This window comes from Fusarium oxysporum, chromosome IX, assembly GCF_013085055.1.
Source record: "Fusarium oxysporum Fo47 chromosome IX, complete sequence".
NCBI lineage: Eukaryota > Fungi > Ascomycota > Sordariomycetes > Hypocreales > Nectriaceae > Fusarium > Fusarium oxysporum.
The window spans coordinates 883,633-900,930 of record NC_072848.1 but is presented as its reverse complement, the minus strand read 5'-3'; the positions used below and the strand labels follow the sequence as shown (position 1 = coordinate 900,930).

Here is a 17,298-nt window from a genome sequence, read left to right as displayed (position 1 = left end):
CGGGAAGTCAGCATTCTATCGGATATTCCCAGCTGAAGAGATTCCCAGCAGATCAATATGCCAAGATTCTCCCCTAACGGCTCATCAAATCCACAGCAAACTTTATCCGGAGGATCCCCCCTGTTTGTGTTTTTCCTTCTCTTCTCTTCCAGGGTGAAGCCCCTACACTGAGGAGTCAGAATATGACACAGGATTTGTTACGACGTCAGGAACGGGCATGTGACGAATGAGAAGTGCCGGAAGGATATCATCCTACCTGTGCACAATGTCGATCGACAAGGTTCCCCGGAGACGGTCTGTGAGATCTACAGTCTAAATACGACGTCGTCTGTTTTTAGCCCGTCTTTCTGCTGTTGGTCTTGAGTTAGTGCACTGACAGTTCGAGAAAATGAGTAGTAATGCCTTTTCCCCTGTTTCTTCGTCTTTGTAGTGCTGTAGATCCTATTTCTTAGCTTCTTCCTCATTACATCTCGTGCCTTGATTGTCTTCCCATTTTATTCTTATAGATATCAGCCCTGCGGGACTTTTTCTTTTTCGTTTATCTCTTTCTCCATTTACCAGCGACCGGGTAATTGGGCAGACCCATCGGTACTAATACATCATATGTCTTAGTATCCCTCTGCTTTATCTTCTTCTGCCACTCTTTTTTTGCATTCACTCGCCGATAATGGCTACCGCAACACACTACACACCCGATGCTGGGGTGATGAGCTCTCAGATCATCACTTATTCTGTCGCCACAGCTCTCTTGGTCTGTCGTCTGATATCTCGAAGGCTTACACACGTCGCATTGTGGTGGGATGACTTTTTCGCGATGCTCTCCTGGGTGAGTTGTACTTATCCCTCTGTTGGTATCCACTTACTGATCTTTCTCTCCCAAGACCTCTGCCTCTCTCTACTTTGGCTTCACGATTTACTGTACGTATATGGCCATCTTCAGACTCATCGATCTTGTCAAGTCACATCTTGCTAATCTCTCTCCAGGGGCCGTGAAAATGGGTCTTGGTCATGTGAAGGCGGACGTTCCTCTACCAGCCGAGAGAGTTGAGGAGTACGCTCGATTCGGTCTATTTATTGCCGAGTTCACATACGCAATGTCCCTTGGCTTTTCCAAGCTTGCTATCCTTGGTTTCTACTGGCGCCTATTCAGTGTCTCAAACATCCGAATGGGAATCCGTATCCTTCAGGGATGCACTGTGATCTGGCTCACCATCCGAACTTTCATGACCATCTTCCACTGCATACCTGTCGAAGCCTACTGGAACCACAACATCAAGAATGCCGTATGCAACATCGACCCTGCCAAGTTCATGTTTGGTACGACGCTGGTACATCTTATGCTCGAGATTGCTGTGTTGTCGTTGCCTGTATTTCAGGTCAAGAGCCTCAAGCTTCGCCCGGGACAGAAGATCGCTGTCGTCGCTTTGTTCATGTTTGGTATCTTGTAAGTCTTGGTCATCTTTACCTCATCATCTCTGGTTGCCTTGTGTTAGTAGGAAGCTAACTTGGTCTCCCTTATAGCGTTTGTATAGCTTCGATCATTGTGCTTATCGAAGCAATCAACCTCAATCCCAAGACGACTGAAATGGCGAGGGATATTAGGGGAGTCATTATCTGGGCAGGCACAGAAGCCTACCTCGCAATCATCTCTTGTAAGTAGCATAGCATGACCACTGACCTTGATGCTAACCTTGACAGCTTGTCTCCCTATCATCCGACCTATCTTCCGCAAGGTCATCTCGAGCTCGATACTTTCATCGAAGTCCAACTCAACTGGTCCCAATCCTATCAGCGGCCTGACTAGCAGCCGGGGTATCAAGCTTACCAACGTTACTCGAACAAAAGAAATCGACGACAATAGTTCGCAGCGACAGCTTGCCGAGCTTGAAGACGGATCGTCTGATGATATGAACTTTCATGGCTACCCAGAGCGTGTCGCCAATCACAACACTGTCATCACTAGTTGCGCCGATGAGAGACCTAACAGCCACGCACACAATACAAGTGTACAGGGCATTCAAGTCAAGAATGAGACAAGAATATACTATGAGTAGGGGATCTTGGGGGAAGCTGGATTGGAGTATTCTTTTCTGTTGGAGAATGAAGGAAGCCTCTTCAGGTTGGTATAGCGACTTTGCAATGTATGATATGAAGTATAATGATAGATACCAAACTTCGCACATATTGATACAGAATGTCTTTCTTCAAGCAAGAACAGTCAGAATTGTCATATTAGGTCTTATAAATGGATACAGCTGGTGTATTCTCACTTATTTATCAGAAGCTTCCTGACAAGGCTCAGTGGAAAGTCAAAGCAATCATGGTGCCTTGGCATACTGCTTATGAATGAAAATCCCCAACGAGCTGTTACAAAGCATTTGTTTGCCGCAATGTACTTGAAAGCCCATTCCACACTTGAGATGGTGGAGAGCTTATCATTCTTTCATAAATAGACCAGATATTTGTGCCCAAGTCACTGATGATGACTTGATGACCTTTCCTGTATCATTTGTTCACAGTCGAACACGGCAACAAATATTCATAAACAACTTTCACTCTGAGCAATCGTGTATTTCTAACGCTCGAGCATCTGTGAATATGAAAGTATTATTAATTGCCTTTTAAACTCTCCCCGTGAGATGAGCTTTGTCTTGCTGACCTGACATGTCTTCGTCGACCTTTGAAACCCGTGACGTCAATCCATCACGTGAAACCCCATTCCCATACGAGCCCACTTACGTATCGATATCATCAGGAACCTAGACTAACCGCCAGCGATTCCCAAACTCAAAATGGATCGCCTCTCAACTGAACTCCTCTCCATGATCGCAGCGGAAGCTGCTGCGTCTGGACCACAAATTGACATCAACACAGTCTTCGATGTCTGGGACTCTGATGACACGTTGAAAATTCCCCGAACGTTATCACGAGATAATTCCCTTGCTCCATTCGCCGCCGTTTCACACAATTGGCAGCTCGCTTTTGAACCGTTCACTTTTCATACCCTTGTCATCTCGCCGAAGAGGCTGGTTGAGGCGGCACAGCACGGGTATCTCACTCATCGACGGCTGGGGTATGTTCGCTTTATCGCAGTTCTCATCGCCTTTCCGCTTCCGCGGCCGTGGGATACTCCCATTGTATTCTCCCCAGAACTAGATATAAGAAAGGACCTTTTCAGAGCCAGAGGTGATACCGGAGATGTCTCATCCGAGGATGAGGTCGAAGGAGTTGAAGAAGACGACGTTGATGGCGACGGTGACTATATCACTAGCGTAATCGACTTCCCCCATCCAAGAGACAGAGGCTACGATAGAGTATTCGCCAAGATCATAAGAATTCTCTTCAACACCCTCAAATTGGCTCCTGTCCACGAGAATCACCAACCATACATCGATATACGGCTCGGCTTCCCAGTCCCTCGGGAATACGGACTGAGCCGCATTTCCGCCCCTGAAGAGATGGAAGCAAATACCCTAGAAGGCCCTTGGCTTACAACTGTCTATCTCAGTATGAACCACGACGGTGAGGAGCTACCAGAATTGCCGTCCATAGCTTCATGCAGTTTTGAACTTGTCTCGTGGAGTTTATGCTTCGAACCTCACACGGCATGCATCATTGGAAGCAAGATGCCGTGTCTGAAGAAACTCAAACTTCATCTTAGTGATAGAGAGTTGAAAGATCAAGGTCTCAGAAATGAGCTGAGAAATAGTAAGGTCTCCATGGGCTACACACCTGAGTCGCTGACAGTTCTGTAGAGCTCGCAAGTTCGCTGTCTATCTTGCCACAGAGCATCTACGACTTCGATTTTCATTATTCAAGAGGTATATCACGGGATCACTCGCACATACCCACAAGTATACTAGATTCAGAAGAAAACTACGATAACCTTAGCCAAGCGCTCTTCAACTTCTCGCAGCGCGAGAACACAACGCGATTCTCGGCGAAGGGAAGTTTCGAACTGACTACAATGGGTCCATCAGAAGAAGTTCTGTCTGGCTGTCTCGGCTGGTCGAAACTCGAATACTATGAGATCGGGTTTCTTGCGATAACCCCCGCTGGAAAGTGGCTCGCGGTACCCTATAAGGACGATCCGAACACTGACATTTTCAAAACCAAACGATGGGGTGCACCGAGTGGGCGGTCGCGAGGTTATTTCTCAAGTTTCGTCGTCAATGAATTCAGAGGTCCAATTGATCCAGACTATGCACATGAACTACTCTGCGCGGCAGGACAGGCAGCTTCTCACATGCCCCGGCTACAACGAATGGTTATCAATGTCGGTGTGATCGGGGGCTACAGGGCCTCTTACAACAGCGCCAAAGTTGAGCCTTGCATGAGAATTGTTGGGAAGAAGCTGCAGCCGCCGATGGAAGACATGCTTCGAATTTGGCGTCGCGTAGCGCATGAGCATGATCACAAGTTCGTCCTTCGTTGGAAGGACACAGCCAGGATAAAAACGAGAATGGAAAATTTCGAGTAATTTGGTCATGGGATTTCTATATTAAGATCATAGATGATATATGAGAATCAATGGGTATCAATGTTGCTGGTCGGGTCCCGTGTTTGCCCCTGGTAAATGAACTGTCCTTAATCCTGAACTCCTCCCAATGATATGCTGTATTGCAAATGAGACAATTCTGTTCAATTCGAGGTCGCTCTGCGCCTCTTTCTGGGCGGCGTCATCCTCGTAAATAAAATGGTTGGTCCCAAAACGATATTGTATGTAGCCAAGTCGTCACCGAGTTGTGTCAGAAGACGCAATGTCAACCCCAACTCAAGCGCCGTATGACGAATGGCGAGATGAGTGAAACGACGCGGCTAAAGTTATTTATTGCCGAGGTGGCTTTGTGGCGCTATTAGCTTACGGAAGCCTCAGTGTCGGGTGATGGCTTCGGCATTTGCAGTTGGGGAACTCGTAACAGCGGTGAGGGTCGTGCTTCAGTGGCTGTTTGAAGAGCTTACGGAGGCGTTGTAGTTATGAGCTGTCTATGTGGCGTGTGAGTAATTGTTCTGCGATGCGTTAGAATTGAAGGGCGAGATAAGGGAGGGTTACTTACAGTAGTCGAGAAAGTGTAGAGGGTTGGCCTTTTGGTGACGGCCTCCCGACTGCGACGATGCGTTGGTATCGTATTGTTGTACGTGGTTCATCTGAATTGGAGCGACGTTCATTTGAATGGGAACGTCGCTTCCTGTTCGTGTAGAGGAATTTCGTTCGATGGATTGACATTCTATGTGTGAAGGGTCTGGCGGTGGGGTTTCGGGTTCGCCGACTACGTGCATGCAATTGCAGTCGCTGTGCTGGACGAGTAAAAGCAATTTATTGAGCACCACGAACTCCATCTTGAGTTTTATGCTGTACACGACGGGCTTGTAGGTTGTTTGGATGTTGAAGTGGCTCATGTACTGCGTGAGGATGAGGCTGATGTCGAGGAGGATGACGAGGATGTTGACGATGATGAGGTATCGCATGATCTTGCGCTCCATTTTCTTGCGCACGGCGAAGATCGGCTTGAGGCCCCGCGACGTTTCCCAGATGTATAGGCCTGAGATGATTGTTTCTTGGATGCAGAAGCCGGCCAGTTGAATGCGCTCGTAGACGTTGAAGGCTCCGATGAAGTGGGCCGAGTGTTTGGTGTTGCTTCCGAGGAAGAGGACTGTCGTCGGAACATGTAGTATGAAGAAGTTGATGATGATCATGTATAAAACCCATCGCGTCTTCGACTTATCCTCAACGATGAGATGTAGTCGAGAATACAGCACGACAGATTGACCGGTGACCATACCATACCAGCCCACGCACGTCAAAACGCAGAGCAAAAAGTTGGGCCCCAAGCTGTAGTACCTCAATATGACCACGATACTGTGCAGTAATATCCCAAGGGTCGCTACCACCATGCTCCAGAAATAAAGACCATCATGCCGTTTGAAGCGATTCAGTAGCGAGATGAGGATCTCGAGACAGTTGTAGCAAGCTATGGCGAAGAGGCCCGCGATGACCATGTTGACCAGCAACGACGCGACAATTGGCCCCGTCTGGCCTGTCTCCCCAGACTCAGCGGCCATGGTTTCGGCGGTTCCGACGGACGTACGACGGTCATTAAGGAAAGGTAGATTGAAGTTGGTACGGGTGCATCGTGAACAGTTGGCAGCTCTTGGCGAAAGGGAAGAAGAAGAAAGACAAAGAGCTTGGGTGCTACGTTAATATGGATGGCTCCCCGTGTCGATCTGGCGCGTCATCTTTTGTGTGGCCGCTCTTTCATTCATTAATACGAATAACCTGTTCAGTCAATCGTCATCAGCATCCCCCCTGCATGGGGGCATGCGAACGGACCCAAAATTGATGCTTCAAGGATGTAACCGCTAAAAGCTCAAGCGTAAGCCTGGACATGATTCAAGGCCCGCAGACGTTATTGTTAGCCCAGTCATTCATGTCTCAGCCATCAAACATGTGCTCGTGGCTTGAACAAGGTTAGCAACGAGCAATGGTTGGGTTAAACGAAGAACGAGCACGTAAAACTCGGTCAGTCCCAAGCCTCAACTGTCCAATTGACATGGGGTGATTTGCCAATGAAACAAGACACGGACACACCCATCCGTTGGGCCGGTAAAAGTTTAACCAGGGGGGGGAGGGACTAGGCATGAGGGTCTATCGACGCGCCAACCGCGTTGGGTAAAAAACTCCCTCAACCCCCATGAAATATCTTAATATAACCTCTTGTCCACGGCTCTGCCAAGTATGTGAGCTGTCAAGTTGTGACATTCTGCCAGTTCGAGTCCGGAAGCTGGGAGAGGTCATCGGGAGAGGACAATGTCATCAGGAGAAATGCTGCAAGGATGAATGACAAGGGGGCAGTATTTAGAGTTTACATGCAAAACCACGAAATATCCTTGAGTGACAGTCTCAGCCTGCAAACGTCGAGACTGCTGCAACTTTACCAGTAATTCATGTCTCAAATTTCAGGCGTAGAGTTTAGACAGTCAGATACATGTCACAGTCAATCGCCTCGAGTTAGAGCAGTAAAAAGTGACTGTCATGAAGCAAGAGTCGAGGCGAATGACTCGCGATATGCATGAATTAAGCGTAGGTCACAGCGCAGCGCCCGTAGCTTGGAGCCCTCGGAAAAATTCCATGCCCGCCAGTGATGATTGATCGAGATGCATTGTCAATCAATGCGACGTCAATTTTATGCTCTCGTTGTTGTAGATTACGCAATGGTAAGTGCTGTCTCAATTGGGAGTCCATCACAGAACGCCTCTCAGCACTTGCAAGGGTAGGAGTACCGAGTTCCGTCTCACGGAACGGAACTACCGAGGCCAAGACTCTTTGTTTCTTCAATGCAGAATTGAGGCAATTACTTATCCCGCTTTTGCTGACAGATACGGATACAGAATGAAGAATTAAGCTTTGGGTTAGGATACACTTGTCAGATTTCACTGCCACTTTTTTCTTTAATGCCTAAACCCGCCAGCTCAGCTCCAGCCCCGCCCCCTGTTACAGTCAAAGCAGCAAAGCAGCCTACCAATTTCCAACCGCGAGCTATTGCCCTCCGCCTCAAAATTAGACCCCCCAATATACGAAATCCGCTTCAATCAAATCACCTGCCTGACAGCTCATGTGTAGCACATCTGCAAGGGACGATATTACTTTCCCCATTCAGTATCGTTCGTTTCCATGATCTCCCCGGGGCGCGAATCTCACCGGGCGATGCTTCCGGGAGGAGCCTTGGGCACCAAGTGGCCTCTGAGCTGAGGGGGGAATTTAGTGGCAAACTTTAAGCATACATGTTAGATTTGCTTATGCCAAGTTGAGTAACACCGAGATTTTGCATCGTCTCTGATCGACTTGGATCCTTGCAATGACAGCTGTTTTTGGGGTTCACGATGCTTGGCGCTGCATGTTCTCTATGATATGGCCGTCGCTCTGTTCCCAGGGGTACTCTTGCTCCAATGACCGGATTAATTGTTCGTGGTGTGGCGATCTTGGCGTAATAGCGGCTTTGAACGGCTCGGGGTGGCTGATCATCCCGGGAGTAAATAGGAGTTCAGGTTGGGCACCATTCTCGTCTTTTCTGATATGCAATACAGCGAGTGACTGAGCGATGTTGAGAAACAATGCGTTATCGGCTAAGACACGCCCCGGGCATACGCGGCGCCCAAAGCCGAACGTGTACATGTGCGGATCTTGTTCAGGTTGATTGCCGTCGGTAGACAAGAACCGTTCTGGGTTAAAGCGCATTGGCTCGTGGTGGACCTCAGGGTCATGGGCAAAGTACCTACGCACTGCTAAGTCAAGGCCAGATGCCGACAAGAAGTACTCACCAGATATTGGGCATGATCAGTGCGTCTTTGGGAACAAAGTATCCTTCAAACACATCATCTACAGTGCTTGTATGAGGCAGCCCCATAGGGGCGACTGGATGCCATCGAAGAACCTCGTTGACTATCGCATTGACATAAGGAAGACTTTGCCGATCTGAACAATTAGGTAGTCTCTCGTTGCCGATTACGCCGTCAATCTCCTCTTGGGCCTTCTTCTGGACATCAGGATACAATATCATTGCTAGAAAGAAAAGAGAAATGGAAGAGACAGTCTGCCACGTCAGCGAATGTTCCTCATAATATCCGCCCAGCAACGTACCGTATCAGCCCCGGCAGCGTACAGTGACAAGGCAGACCACTTGGTCGTAAACCTCGCTTCTTCAGTCGAATCTCCCACTTCAAGAAGCCGTGAGACAAATGAGTTGTCTTGCTTGCCCGATGCGTGCTGATGCTTGACAAAAGCATAAGGCTTTTCAGTAAGATCGTCCAGCTCTGAAGACCATTTCTTGGCAAGTCTCTTGAAGTTCGCGCCCGGAACCCAGTCTGGTACGTATCGTACTGAGAGCGTCAGTGGTTTGCACAGGCAGGGGTTGTGTTTAAGGCAGCTTACATAGGGGCAGTATATCAACTAGAAATGCACCCGGCACACCAGCTGCTGTTACATCGTCCATGGCCTGGCCCGCCATTTTGATGAGAATGTCTTCTTTGGAAGGCTCAGCTGTATATCCGTAAGCGATTTTCAGAATAACCGAGCCCGCTTCCCTTAGCAATGTTAGCGTAGTCCCCCAACTTCACTGAGAGCTGAGCAAACCGACTTCCTGATATGGTCCATGAATCTCTCTGGGTCGTCTAAGACATGCAGTAGGAAGTGAGCAACTTCAGCTTCTTGCAGCCTATCATACTTTGCTGCGGCCCTTTTCGATCCGATAATGCGGGCCATGTTCTTCCGATACGTTCTGAAGCGATCGTTATATGGCGAGAAACCAAGTGAGTTTTCCCAGCCGACCCTATATACATCAGCCGTGCTACTCTATCACAAAGTTAATCATCACTCACATTTCGCCCGCCATCATGATCTTGGGTCTGGAGGAATGTTTTGCGGATCTTTTATCCAGCAGCTGTGATGCAAATTTCCAGTTGTTTATGATGATGATCGTCTGCCCCATTACCGTGATAGAGCTGATAGGCCCTGGTCGTTGTCAGCAGATGGCTCGCTGTGTACTCTATTTTTACTGGAGGTCGTACCATAGAGGTCCTTGAACTTCAACCAGTGATGCGCTTCAAACACGCCAGGCGGCGGAAGATGGCTCAGATTTCCTAACAAAGGAAGACCTTTCGGTCCCGGAGGAAGGGGAGGCCTCTTTGAGCCATTTCGGATCACTCCAATACTGATATAAAGAAGAAATCCAAGGGCAACCCCCGAAAAGAAGGTCGATATCTCAAACATGATCACGGTACTTCAACAAACGATGAAAAGGACACAAAGAAACCAGCAGCAGGAAATGTCAGATATATGTTTCACATGCATTCCTATTCAGTCAAAACACATCATATTGAGGGGCTAATCTTGGAGTCTGACAAGAATCGTATCACCGTGCATATGCAGCCCGTTTCCTGCCGAATCATCGACTTTGTATTTCGCTGGTGATTCATGCGGTTAATGTCTTCGTGTTCCAGACAAGTAATACACTCCACTGCTGAATGGAAAGTCTTGCTTTTCTCGGAAGGTACCCCTCGGAAGTTGCTTCTTTATCGTCTGATGATGTTGGTTCTGCTCGGAATCTCGGAGGGGCATTGCCAAATTAGGGATTTGCTGCGGTGGTATGTTTACATTCGCGTCTTCATACCTGCATATGGTCGAATATAGGGCTTAGGCTCGGATTTACGCAATAAAGCAATAATAAAACAAGCTTAAATATAATAACTACATATACGCGCTGCATCATAACTTGGGCATGGTAAGCGACGAGGCTAATTAAGCATAAACATCTGCCTCAATCCGTATCTTGGCAACTTGCAACAGGGTCGCTGAGCCTTACGAGAATCGTTGGACTAGTCAGAGAACTTCAGCCCGACTTTCTGGTAAGTATGCCCAATACTCACCAAAACGCCAAGCCATGCTGCCTATGCACTTCACCACTCACGATCATGAGCGGAAGCCGGACCGGGATAGTTATCCACTTCACGAGGCAGCTCCATAAGCGCTAGGCGAAGTTGGTGAGCAGAACGACTCATTTAAACCGCGAAGAGCTGTCAAAATCAACGTGGCTTTCTGGCTAAACTTCTCTCAATTACTATGTCTTCACACCGAACACTAAATACTCTTCCCAGTGAGATCCAACTCCAGATCTTTTCGCAGATCACAGCCCATGACCTTAGCACCATTGCTCGAACCTCAAAGCGCCTCAACGAAATTGCAACACCGCTTCTTTGGACTGACATTGAACTCCACGAGGATGGCTACCATGAGTCCAGGCACGAGCTCAAAGTTCCTCCTCCAGCGCGAGATCCAGCGCGCCGGCCTTATCATTCCAAGCAGAAATGGGGAAACGGGCAAGGTGCGCGTATGAAAGCTGCTCAGTTCTTCGAGATACTGCAAATAATGCATAAAGAGAACCCGAATCGTTTGCAGCAAATCACCCAGCGTGTAAGGCATTTTTGTACCGTGATTGATCCCTCGTGGAGGCCCGTGGATAAGGATAATGACTCTGTGGATACTGAGGCCATTCAAGTCTGGCATCTTTTGCCATATTTCTCCAACTTGGAAACTTTGGAACTATACGGAGACTACTATTATTCTCAAGACGCCGAGGAGCAAGTTTCTGAAATTCTTGGATCTCCTCTCAAACTTCGATTCCTCAAGCTCTCGGGTTACATGCCGCCAGAAGTGCCAGCATGGCTTCTTAAAGCAGGAGATACTCTAGAACGCCTGGAACTAGATATGTTGGACCGTCCCATCTCAACATATCTATCGAATGATCCTCATTTTACTCCCCTTCCATGCGAGAAGATAAATACGGATGATGGAAGTGTTTCCGAGTCAGACTACGGAAGTCTGGCCGACGACATGATCATCCCTCGGCCCCTGGGGAACACTTTCACAGACTATGGTGACTACAAGTTGAATTTACCGAAACTAAAGCATTTGTTTCTTGGTCATCCGGCAGAGTCATGCTACACCAACGATTTCGCAACATATAGTTGGTCAAAACGTGCCGAGTCAGCTTGCTACGACGATTGGCTTAGAATTCTAGAGGCTTCTATGAAAACACTTGAGACATTGGTTCTGGAACAAAGACCAGCGGCTGATTATATCGAAGGTGATGGTTACAGCGAAGACATGTGGATGGACGAAAGGGCATGGTCTCATGCAAGTGAGATACTTCTTGAGATGGTGGAAACAGTTATGTCTTCTGAGACGAGCCAGCTATGCTTGAAGCGGGTATACCTATATGGTATAGTCGCTGGTTTAGAAGAAGATGGTACGCCGTTTTTGGATTTCCCTGCGGGCAAGTTTATGCAATTTCTGAAGGACCGTGGGGTCGAGTGTGAAGCGAGACGGGGAAAGTGGTGTTTTTTTGATAGACAATCTGGATCTGTGGATTGGTGCCCTTGGAATGCGGCGTATGAGGATGAAGAGGAGGAGGAGGAGGATATGGACGAGGACAAAGATGAAGATGCAGAACCAAAGGCGAAGTGGGATACTGTACTAGCCAAGGTTTGAAAACTGAGGACTTGTCACATTTAATTTGAACCATTTTTAGTAAGGGTTGACGAAGATGGACTGAAAATCTATTTCTTTCATCAGTGGTTCACTTCCATCGGCCAGTTCTCAGCCATCCCCGAGGCATCTCGGTCTCTCTAACACAACGCCGTACCCCACATTCATAAAAGGCATTGCGTAATGATCAAGCACTTCCTTCCTCCAAAAAATCAACATCAACCTTCACAATGTCCTCCTTCGCCGTAGTAAAAGACATCGACCACCTCGTCCTAACATGCAATGACATCCCCGCCACCATAGAGTGGTACATCAAATATCTCGGCATGAAGTCCGAGACCTTCACATCAGCAACCGACCCATCGTCTCCACCTCGCAGCGCCTTGAAATTCGGCACTCACAAGATCAATCTTCATCAGCGCGGCAAAGAGTTTGAGCCCAAGGCTAGAACTGCCTTGCCTGGTACCGCTGATTTGTGCTTTATTATAGAGGATGGGACAGATCTGCAGGGCTTGATTGGGGGGTTTGAGAAGGAGGGTATAAAGGTTCTGGAAGGGGGGAAGGTTGTTGGGAGAACGGGGGCTATGGGAGGGATTAGGAGTATTTATGTTCGTGACCCTGACGGGAATTTGATTGAGTAAGTCTGAAATTTTGGTCGAAATGGCTATTTTGTGAAAATTTGCTGACTGTTCACAGACTTTCCCAGTACTCGACTTAAGGGCTGAGATTTGTCAACTTAGATTACCACTTTGTTCGGCTTTTTCTTTCCATGCGTGGGGTTCAGGTACATAAAAGTCCTCTATCGTCTTTTCTCTGTTTACATCCTGTGATTAGATCTCGCCTCATCACGATAAGCAACAGACTTCATGTTCTTCGTCGAATAACAACCTGAAGCCACATCCTAGAGAGTGGTCTTAGCCATCTAGAAGCTCTGTGTGACTACTGCTAGCATCCAATGGATTTTTATTTGAATAGTCTGACTTTGCACAAATTTACAGTGGTCCAGGAGGAACAAACTCCACATGCCAAGGACGTATCGTGGGTCATTGTGTTTTGTGCAAGTCCATGAGACTTCTAGCCTCATCTCTTGAACGTGTTCACCTAGAGAATATGGTGCCTTGGCCTGGCAGAATCTTCCTGTTGGAACAACATCGAATTGTTCCACCTATCGCCCCAGGATATGTTTTTGGGCCACAGATGCGTCAAGCTGTACTTTTATATAGGTATATTTAGGAGTTGTACAACATACCCAAAAGCTTACGTACAAGCATATCAGAAACTTGGAGACGAAGTATGTATATGATTGCTATGGATTATGCATACCTAGTTACAACAAAGTGGCTGGCTGAACCGCTGCGCTTGAGTCGGAATTAGCGGAACTTGGCCCTCACCTTAACTCACGCAAGCCTCGCATGAATCCTGCCTCGGCAATCTCAGTTCCGGCATCCAGTTCCTTGGTAGCAACCTGTAATGCAACTGTCGTCATGACCAAGACCCATTGCAACTGGGCGGTGTCCTCCTTTTCCGATTCATATCGTAAGGAAAAGTGGGAGCGGCATCTTCAGAATAAGATCGGCGGGGACTATACCCAGAGTATGGTAGAGCTTATCTCCTATTCCCCATTCCAGTCCAACCAAGCTCCCGGTCACGATCTACCAAGTGCCGATCAGCCAAGGGCACGTGGGGCCAAATCTGGCTTTCGGTAGATCACTGGGAGGCCTACTGAAGCTGCGGCCAAGAAGTGGAAAGGCATACAAAGTAGGAGTATAGGGAGGCTTGGCATGATTCGCGACAACACGAGGATAGTGGTATGTTTCTGACCTGTCTCTCCAAGTAGGAATCCATGAACCATTAGCCTGGTACCAAAACGTGCTCCATTCCCAGCTCTCCCTGATCCACATACTGCTCTACCAAATCACAGCCATGAAGCAGTAAATCGCATAAGCAAAGTTGTTGAGACTCCTGCAGTAGCGGCCATTAGATCGTACAGAAAGAGCCAAAGATCTTCGATTCCACTGAACCGAAATGCTGCAATTTCACCAGCACAAGTCAGTGATGCAGATCAAAACATAAAGGGAGGGGCTTGCTTTGCTCAGTGCGGCTAAGATCGACACTACTGGGCTGCGTAAGGCTAGGAACCCGGTAGGTCCAGCTCCCCACAGTTGGACCAGACAAAATTTCCGAAAAATAGGGACTGTAAGGGGGAAGTGACGTAGAGAGGTTGAGAAATGACGGCTGAGATGGTGTGTTTAAGAGGCGATGATCGTATTTTGCTGTCATTTGTGTGACGTTTAGTAGCGTCTTGTGTTAATAGAAGGTCGCGATCAGATGTGAAGATATTCGGAATTCCAAACACATACAGGAAGGATGAGGAGCTGTAAAATCATGATAATATCAAGGTTCAGGGTAACTTCTACTTTTCCATTGCGATACAAGTGTCGAAATCGCTCAGAGCCCCATAAGGCGTGGATCTTACCTGAGACTCATGATGCCGCCAGCTCCCGGTGGGCTCAACACCACACTAACTATCACGACTCCATTCTACCAGAGTGATCGACAAGACTACCGACTTCTAGTGACATCTTCAATCTCTTTTTCAAGATACTCCCTTGGTAAGAAACCTCTATATAAGGACCTCTCTTCACCACGTCAAACCTATTCTCATCATCACATCATCCCAACTCTTCTCTACACCACACTCCTTTGAAAAACATTCTTTTAGTTTTCTTCTCAGCCACATTCAAAATGAAGGCCACTTTCTTCTCCGTTTTTGCCCTCGCCATCTCGGCCATCGCCTCTCCTGTTCCTGAGGTTCAGAAGGACACCCGCTCTGTTGAGCAGGTCAACGGTGCTATTCACAGCGCTGAGAACATCGTTTCCAAGGTCGGCGTTAAGCAGATCGTCGATGAGGCTACCAAGTCTCCTGCTAAGCGTGCTGCTATCTCCAACCCTCAGGAGCTCATCACTGTTCTCAAGAGCGGTGTTAGCAACATCAACAAGAAGACCACTGGTCTGAGTAAGTTACATCTTGGAGTTTGATATTTGGGTTAGTGCTAATGGGTTCAGACTCTATTGCTGAGAAGGTCAAGGCTGGTGATCTTACCAAGGACGCCGGTGCTACCAAGGCCATTCCTGGCTTCGAGTCCGTTCACTTCGAGCTTACTGAGATCGTCACCAAGCTTACTGGTGCTGCTGGTCTCGATGTTGCCGACTCTGATGTCGACACTGTCCTTAACCTCGTTGTCGTCCTCGTCTCTGAGGTTCTCACTGCTGTCAAGACCATCGTCACTGTTACCGGCCTCCGACCTCAGCTCATCTCCATCCTCCACTCTGTCTTCCAGATCCTCACCAAGGTTCTCGTCCTCGTCATTGGCCTCGTTTCCGCCATTGTTCCTGGTCTGGTTGCCGGTCTTACTCCTCTCCTTGCTGGTCTCGGCAACGGCGTTCTGGCTCCTGTCCTCCTTCCCATCACTGGCCTCCTTGCTAGCCTTGCTGTTTAAATGGCTTCCTCCTGGGTTCAGCTACATTAAGCATATTATGAGCACAAAACCTTTCGGATAGGCCGATAGCTACATGAACTTAATTCATAATTATGATATTACGGGGGAGGCATCTTGGGTTAATGTCTATGGCCAATGGTCTTCTTTGTATATAATTACTCTTACCAACAAAAGTTCACGATGTTACACTGTTGCACCTATCTCTTGTGAGGCATCACTAACCGATTTGCGAGTAAACACAATACACGTGTGAAACAAATAATTGGCTGATCTATCTACTCATCGGATGATTGTGAGATTCGAAAAGATATATTTTTCCCTTTCAGATTCCTCATATCACTTAGTGCTGATTGGCGTCTGTCATCAGGGTTGAAAAATTCCTTGGTTTACGCCCTGTAGCTGACAAAACCTACGTCACATCGGAATGGGGTAAAATGAAGCTCAAACGGAAAGTCTTTGCATGATAAAGCTAACTCGGTCTGTCTTGCGCCTTTCCATTGACATCAATCAAGCGGTCATAAAATCGTGAACATTTTGCAAGGCAACATCAACACAGCAATCTACGAACGACACTTGATACACCATGGCAGCATCGCGATCAGTCTCAATCACTTACGTCCCTGCGGACTGTGGATCTATTATTCCAGGCAAATCCAAAGCGCCCCAAGCATTCAGAGACGTTGGTATCGTTAGCAAATTAAGAGATGCCGCTGTGCCATCTGTCTCGGAGCACCATGCTTTAAAGGCGCCAGCTACTTTCTCAGCTACGACGTTCAGCGCAGGCGGTGCACGCAACGAAGACATCAATATTTCGGTCTGCGAAGACGTTGAGCGGACCATCAGCAAAAACTTCAAATCCTCTAGCAAACAACCTGAATTCCAGCTCGTTCTCGGCGGGGAGTGCTGTATGCTACCAGCTATCCTCTCAGCATTCTGGAAACATGCCGACTCGCAGTCTCAGCCTAAACGTGTTGGTCTGATTTATATCGACGCCGATACCGACCTTACCTCTCCTACAGATCCAAGCTCTATTGGCACTTTTGCTGGGATGAACATGGCACATCTGGTTCGGTTGTCCGGTGCGCTTCCACGCATGGGGCAGTTCTCTCGTTCATCAGGCGAACCTGTCTGTGATGCTTCGAACACTGTCTTCTTTGGCACGAACATGTCTCTTCCTGGAAACAAACCAGAGCACTTCAAGTATCTTTTCGACAATAACTTCAAAGTCGTCAGCTCAGCATCCGTGGCGAAAGATCCTGAGCAGCGTGCAAGAGAAACACTTGAGTTTCTGCAAGACAAGGTTGATATCATTATGGTTCACTTGGATGTTGACTCGATTGACCCTGGGACATTTCCCTTGGCAAACGTTCCAAACTTTACTGGTGTGGAGTTTGAGAATATGATGAGAGCGCTCAAAGTGCTGCTTGGAAGTGAAAAGGTTGGAGGTCTCACTGTTGCGGAGGTTAACCCAGATCATGATCCTGGACTGAAGATGACTGAGAGATTGACTTCTCATATCGTGGAGATGTTGGCCGCACGAAAGTGAAGGTAGCTACGTAGCTGATTACTGGCCATAAGGTTAGACTTTAGACTGCTAACACACATAAATAGGACACGATAGAAAGTGAAGGTAGAGAAATATGCGCTGCATAAAATAGTTATCAATGCATGGGAAATTGACATTCAAAAATTAAACTATGGACGCTAGACCTGTATCAGAGTGTGAGAGGCAAGGCACAGCTTGACGTTGATAGGGCC

At 47.7% G+C, this 17,298-nt stretch overlaps 8 protein-coding genes across 8 annotated transcripts; 6 read left to right on the top strand and 2 right to left on the bottom strand.

The window, feature by feature from the left end:
- Positions 1-667: 667 nt before the first annotated feature.
- On the top strand, positions 668-2,054 carry FOBCDRAFT_189150 (uncharacterized protein; the record flags this gene model as incomplete). Its single annotated transcript, XM_059608674.1, has 5 exons — positions 668-826; positions 882-918; positions 985-1,444; positions 1,522-1,652; positions 1,699-2,054. The coding sequence occupies 5 exons, from the start codon at positions 668-670 to the stop codon at positions 2,052-2,054; spliced, it is 1,143 nt and encodes a 380-aa protein (XP_059465777.1).
- A 720-nt stretch (positions 2,055-2,774) lies between these two features.
- FOBCDRAFT_189148 (uncharacterized protein) lies at positions 2,775-4,480 on the top strand (the record flags this gene model as incomplete). Its single annotated transcript, XM_031189646.3, has 2 exons — positions 2,775-3,708; positions 3,756-4,480. The coding sequence occupies exons 1-2, from the start codon at positions 2,793-2,795 to the stop codon at positions 4,478-4,480; spliced, it is 1,641 nt and encodes a 546-aa protein (XP_031033631.2). The 5' UTR covers positions 2,775-2,792.
- A 376-nt stretch (positions 4,481-4,856) lies between these two features.
- Positions 4,857-6,451, bottom strand: FOBCDRAFT_189145 (uncharacterized protein; the record flags this gene model as incomplete). The annotated part of the gene is made up of 2 exons (XM_031189644.3): positions 5,058-6,451; positions 4,857-4,957 (listed from the first exon to the last, which is right to left on the bottom strand). The coding sequence occupies exons 1-2, from the start codon at positions 6,061-6,063 to the stop codon at positions 4,857-4,859; spliced, it is 1,107 nt and encodes a 368-aa protein (XP_031033629.3). The 5' UTR covers positions 6,064-6,451.
- A 1,425-nt stretch (positions 6,452-7,876) lies between these two features.
- FOBCDRAFT_189144 (cytochrome P450) lies at positions 7,877-9,443 on the bottom strand (the record flags this gene model as incomplete). Its single annotated transcript, XM_059608673.1, has 6 exons — positions 9,376-9,443; positions 9,135-9,326; positions 8,930-9,081; positions 8,639-8,877; positions 8,320-8,534; positions 7,877-8,273 (listed from the first exon to the last, which is right to left on the bottom strand). Exons 1-6 carry the CDS (start codon positions 9,390-9,392, stop codon positions 7,877-7,879), a joined length of 1,212 nt encoding a protein of 403 aa, XP_059465776.1. The 5' UTR covers positions 9,393-9,443.
- A 1,172-nt stretch (positions 9,444-10,615) lies between these two features.
- Positions 10,616-12,094, top strand: FOBCDRAFT_322718 (uncharacterized protein; the record flags this gene model as incomplete). Its single annotated transcript, XM_031189641.3, has 1 exon — positions 10,616-12,094. One exon carries the CDS (start codon positions 10,616-10,618, stop codon positions 12,041-12,043), a length of 1,428 nt encoding a protein of 475 aa, XP_031033626.2. The 3' UTR covers positions 12,044-12,094.
- Positions 12,095-12,270: 176 nt separating this feature from the next.
- Positions 12,271-12,758, top strand: FOBCDRAFT_206117 (Glyoxalase/Bleomycin resistance protein/Dihydroxybiphenyl dioxygenase; the record flags this gene model as incomplete). The annotated part of the gene is made up of 2 exons (XM_031189640.2): positions 12,271-12,677; positions 12,737-12,758. The coding sequence occupies 2 exons, from the start codon at positions 12,271-12,273 to the stop codon at positions 12,756-12,758; spliced, it is 429 nt and encodes a 142-aa protein (XP_031033625.2).
- Positions 12,759-14,785: 2,027 nt separating this feature from the next.
- FOBCDRAFT_144398 (uncharacterized protein) lies at positions 14,786-15,540 on the top strand (the record flags this gene model as incomplete). The annotated part of the gene is made up of 2 exons (XM_031189639.2): positions 14,786-15,056; positions 15,107-15,540. 2 exons carry the CDS (start codon positions 14,786-14,788, stop codon positions 15,538-15,540), a joined length of 705 nt encoding a protein of 234 aa, XP_031033624.1.
- A 583-nt stretch (positions 15,541-16,123) lies between these two features.
- FOBCDRAFT_263917 (uncharacterized protein) lies at positions 16,124-17,225 on the top strand (the record flags this gene model as incomplete). The annotated part of the gene is made up of 1 exon (XM_031189638.3): positions 16,124-17,225. The coding sequence occupies one exon, from the start codon at positions 16,124-16,126 to the stop codon at positions 17,084-17,086; it is 963 nt and encodes a 320-aa protein (XP_031033623.2). The 3' UTR covers positions 17,087-17,225.
- Between the last annotated feature and the right edge of the window lie 73 nt (positions 17,226-17,298).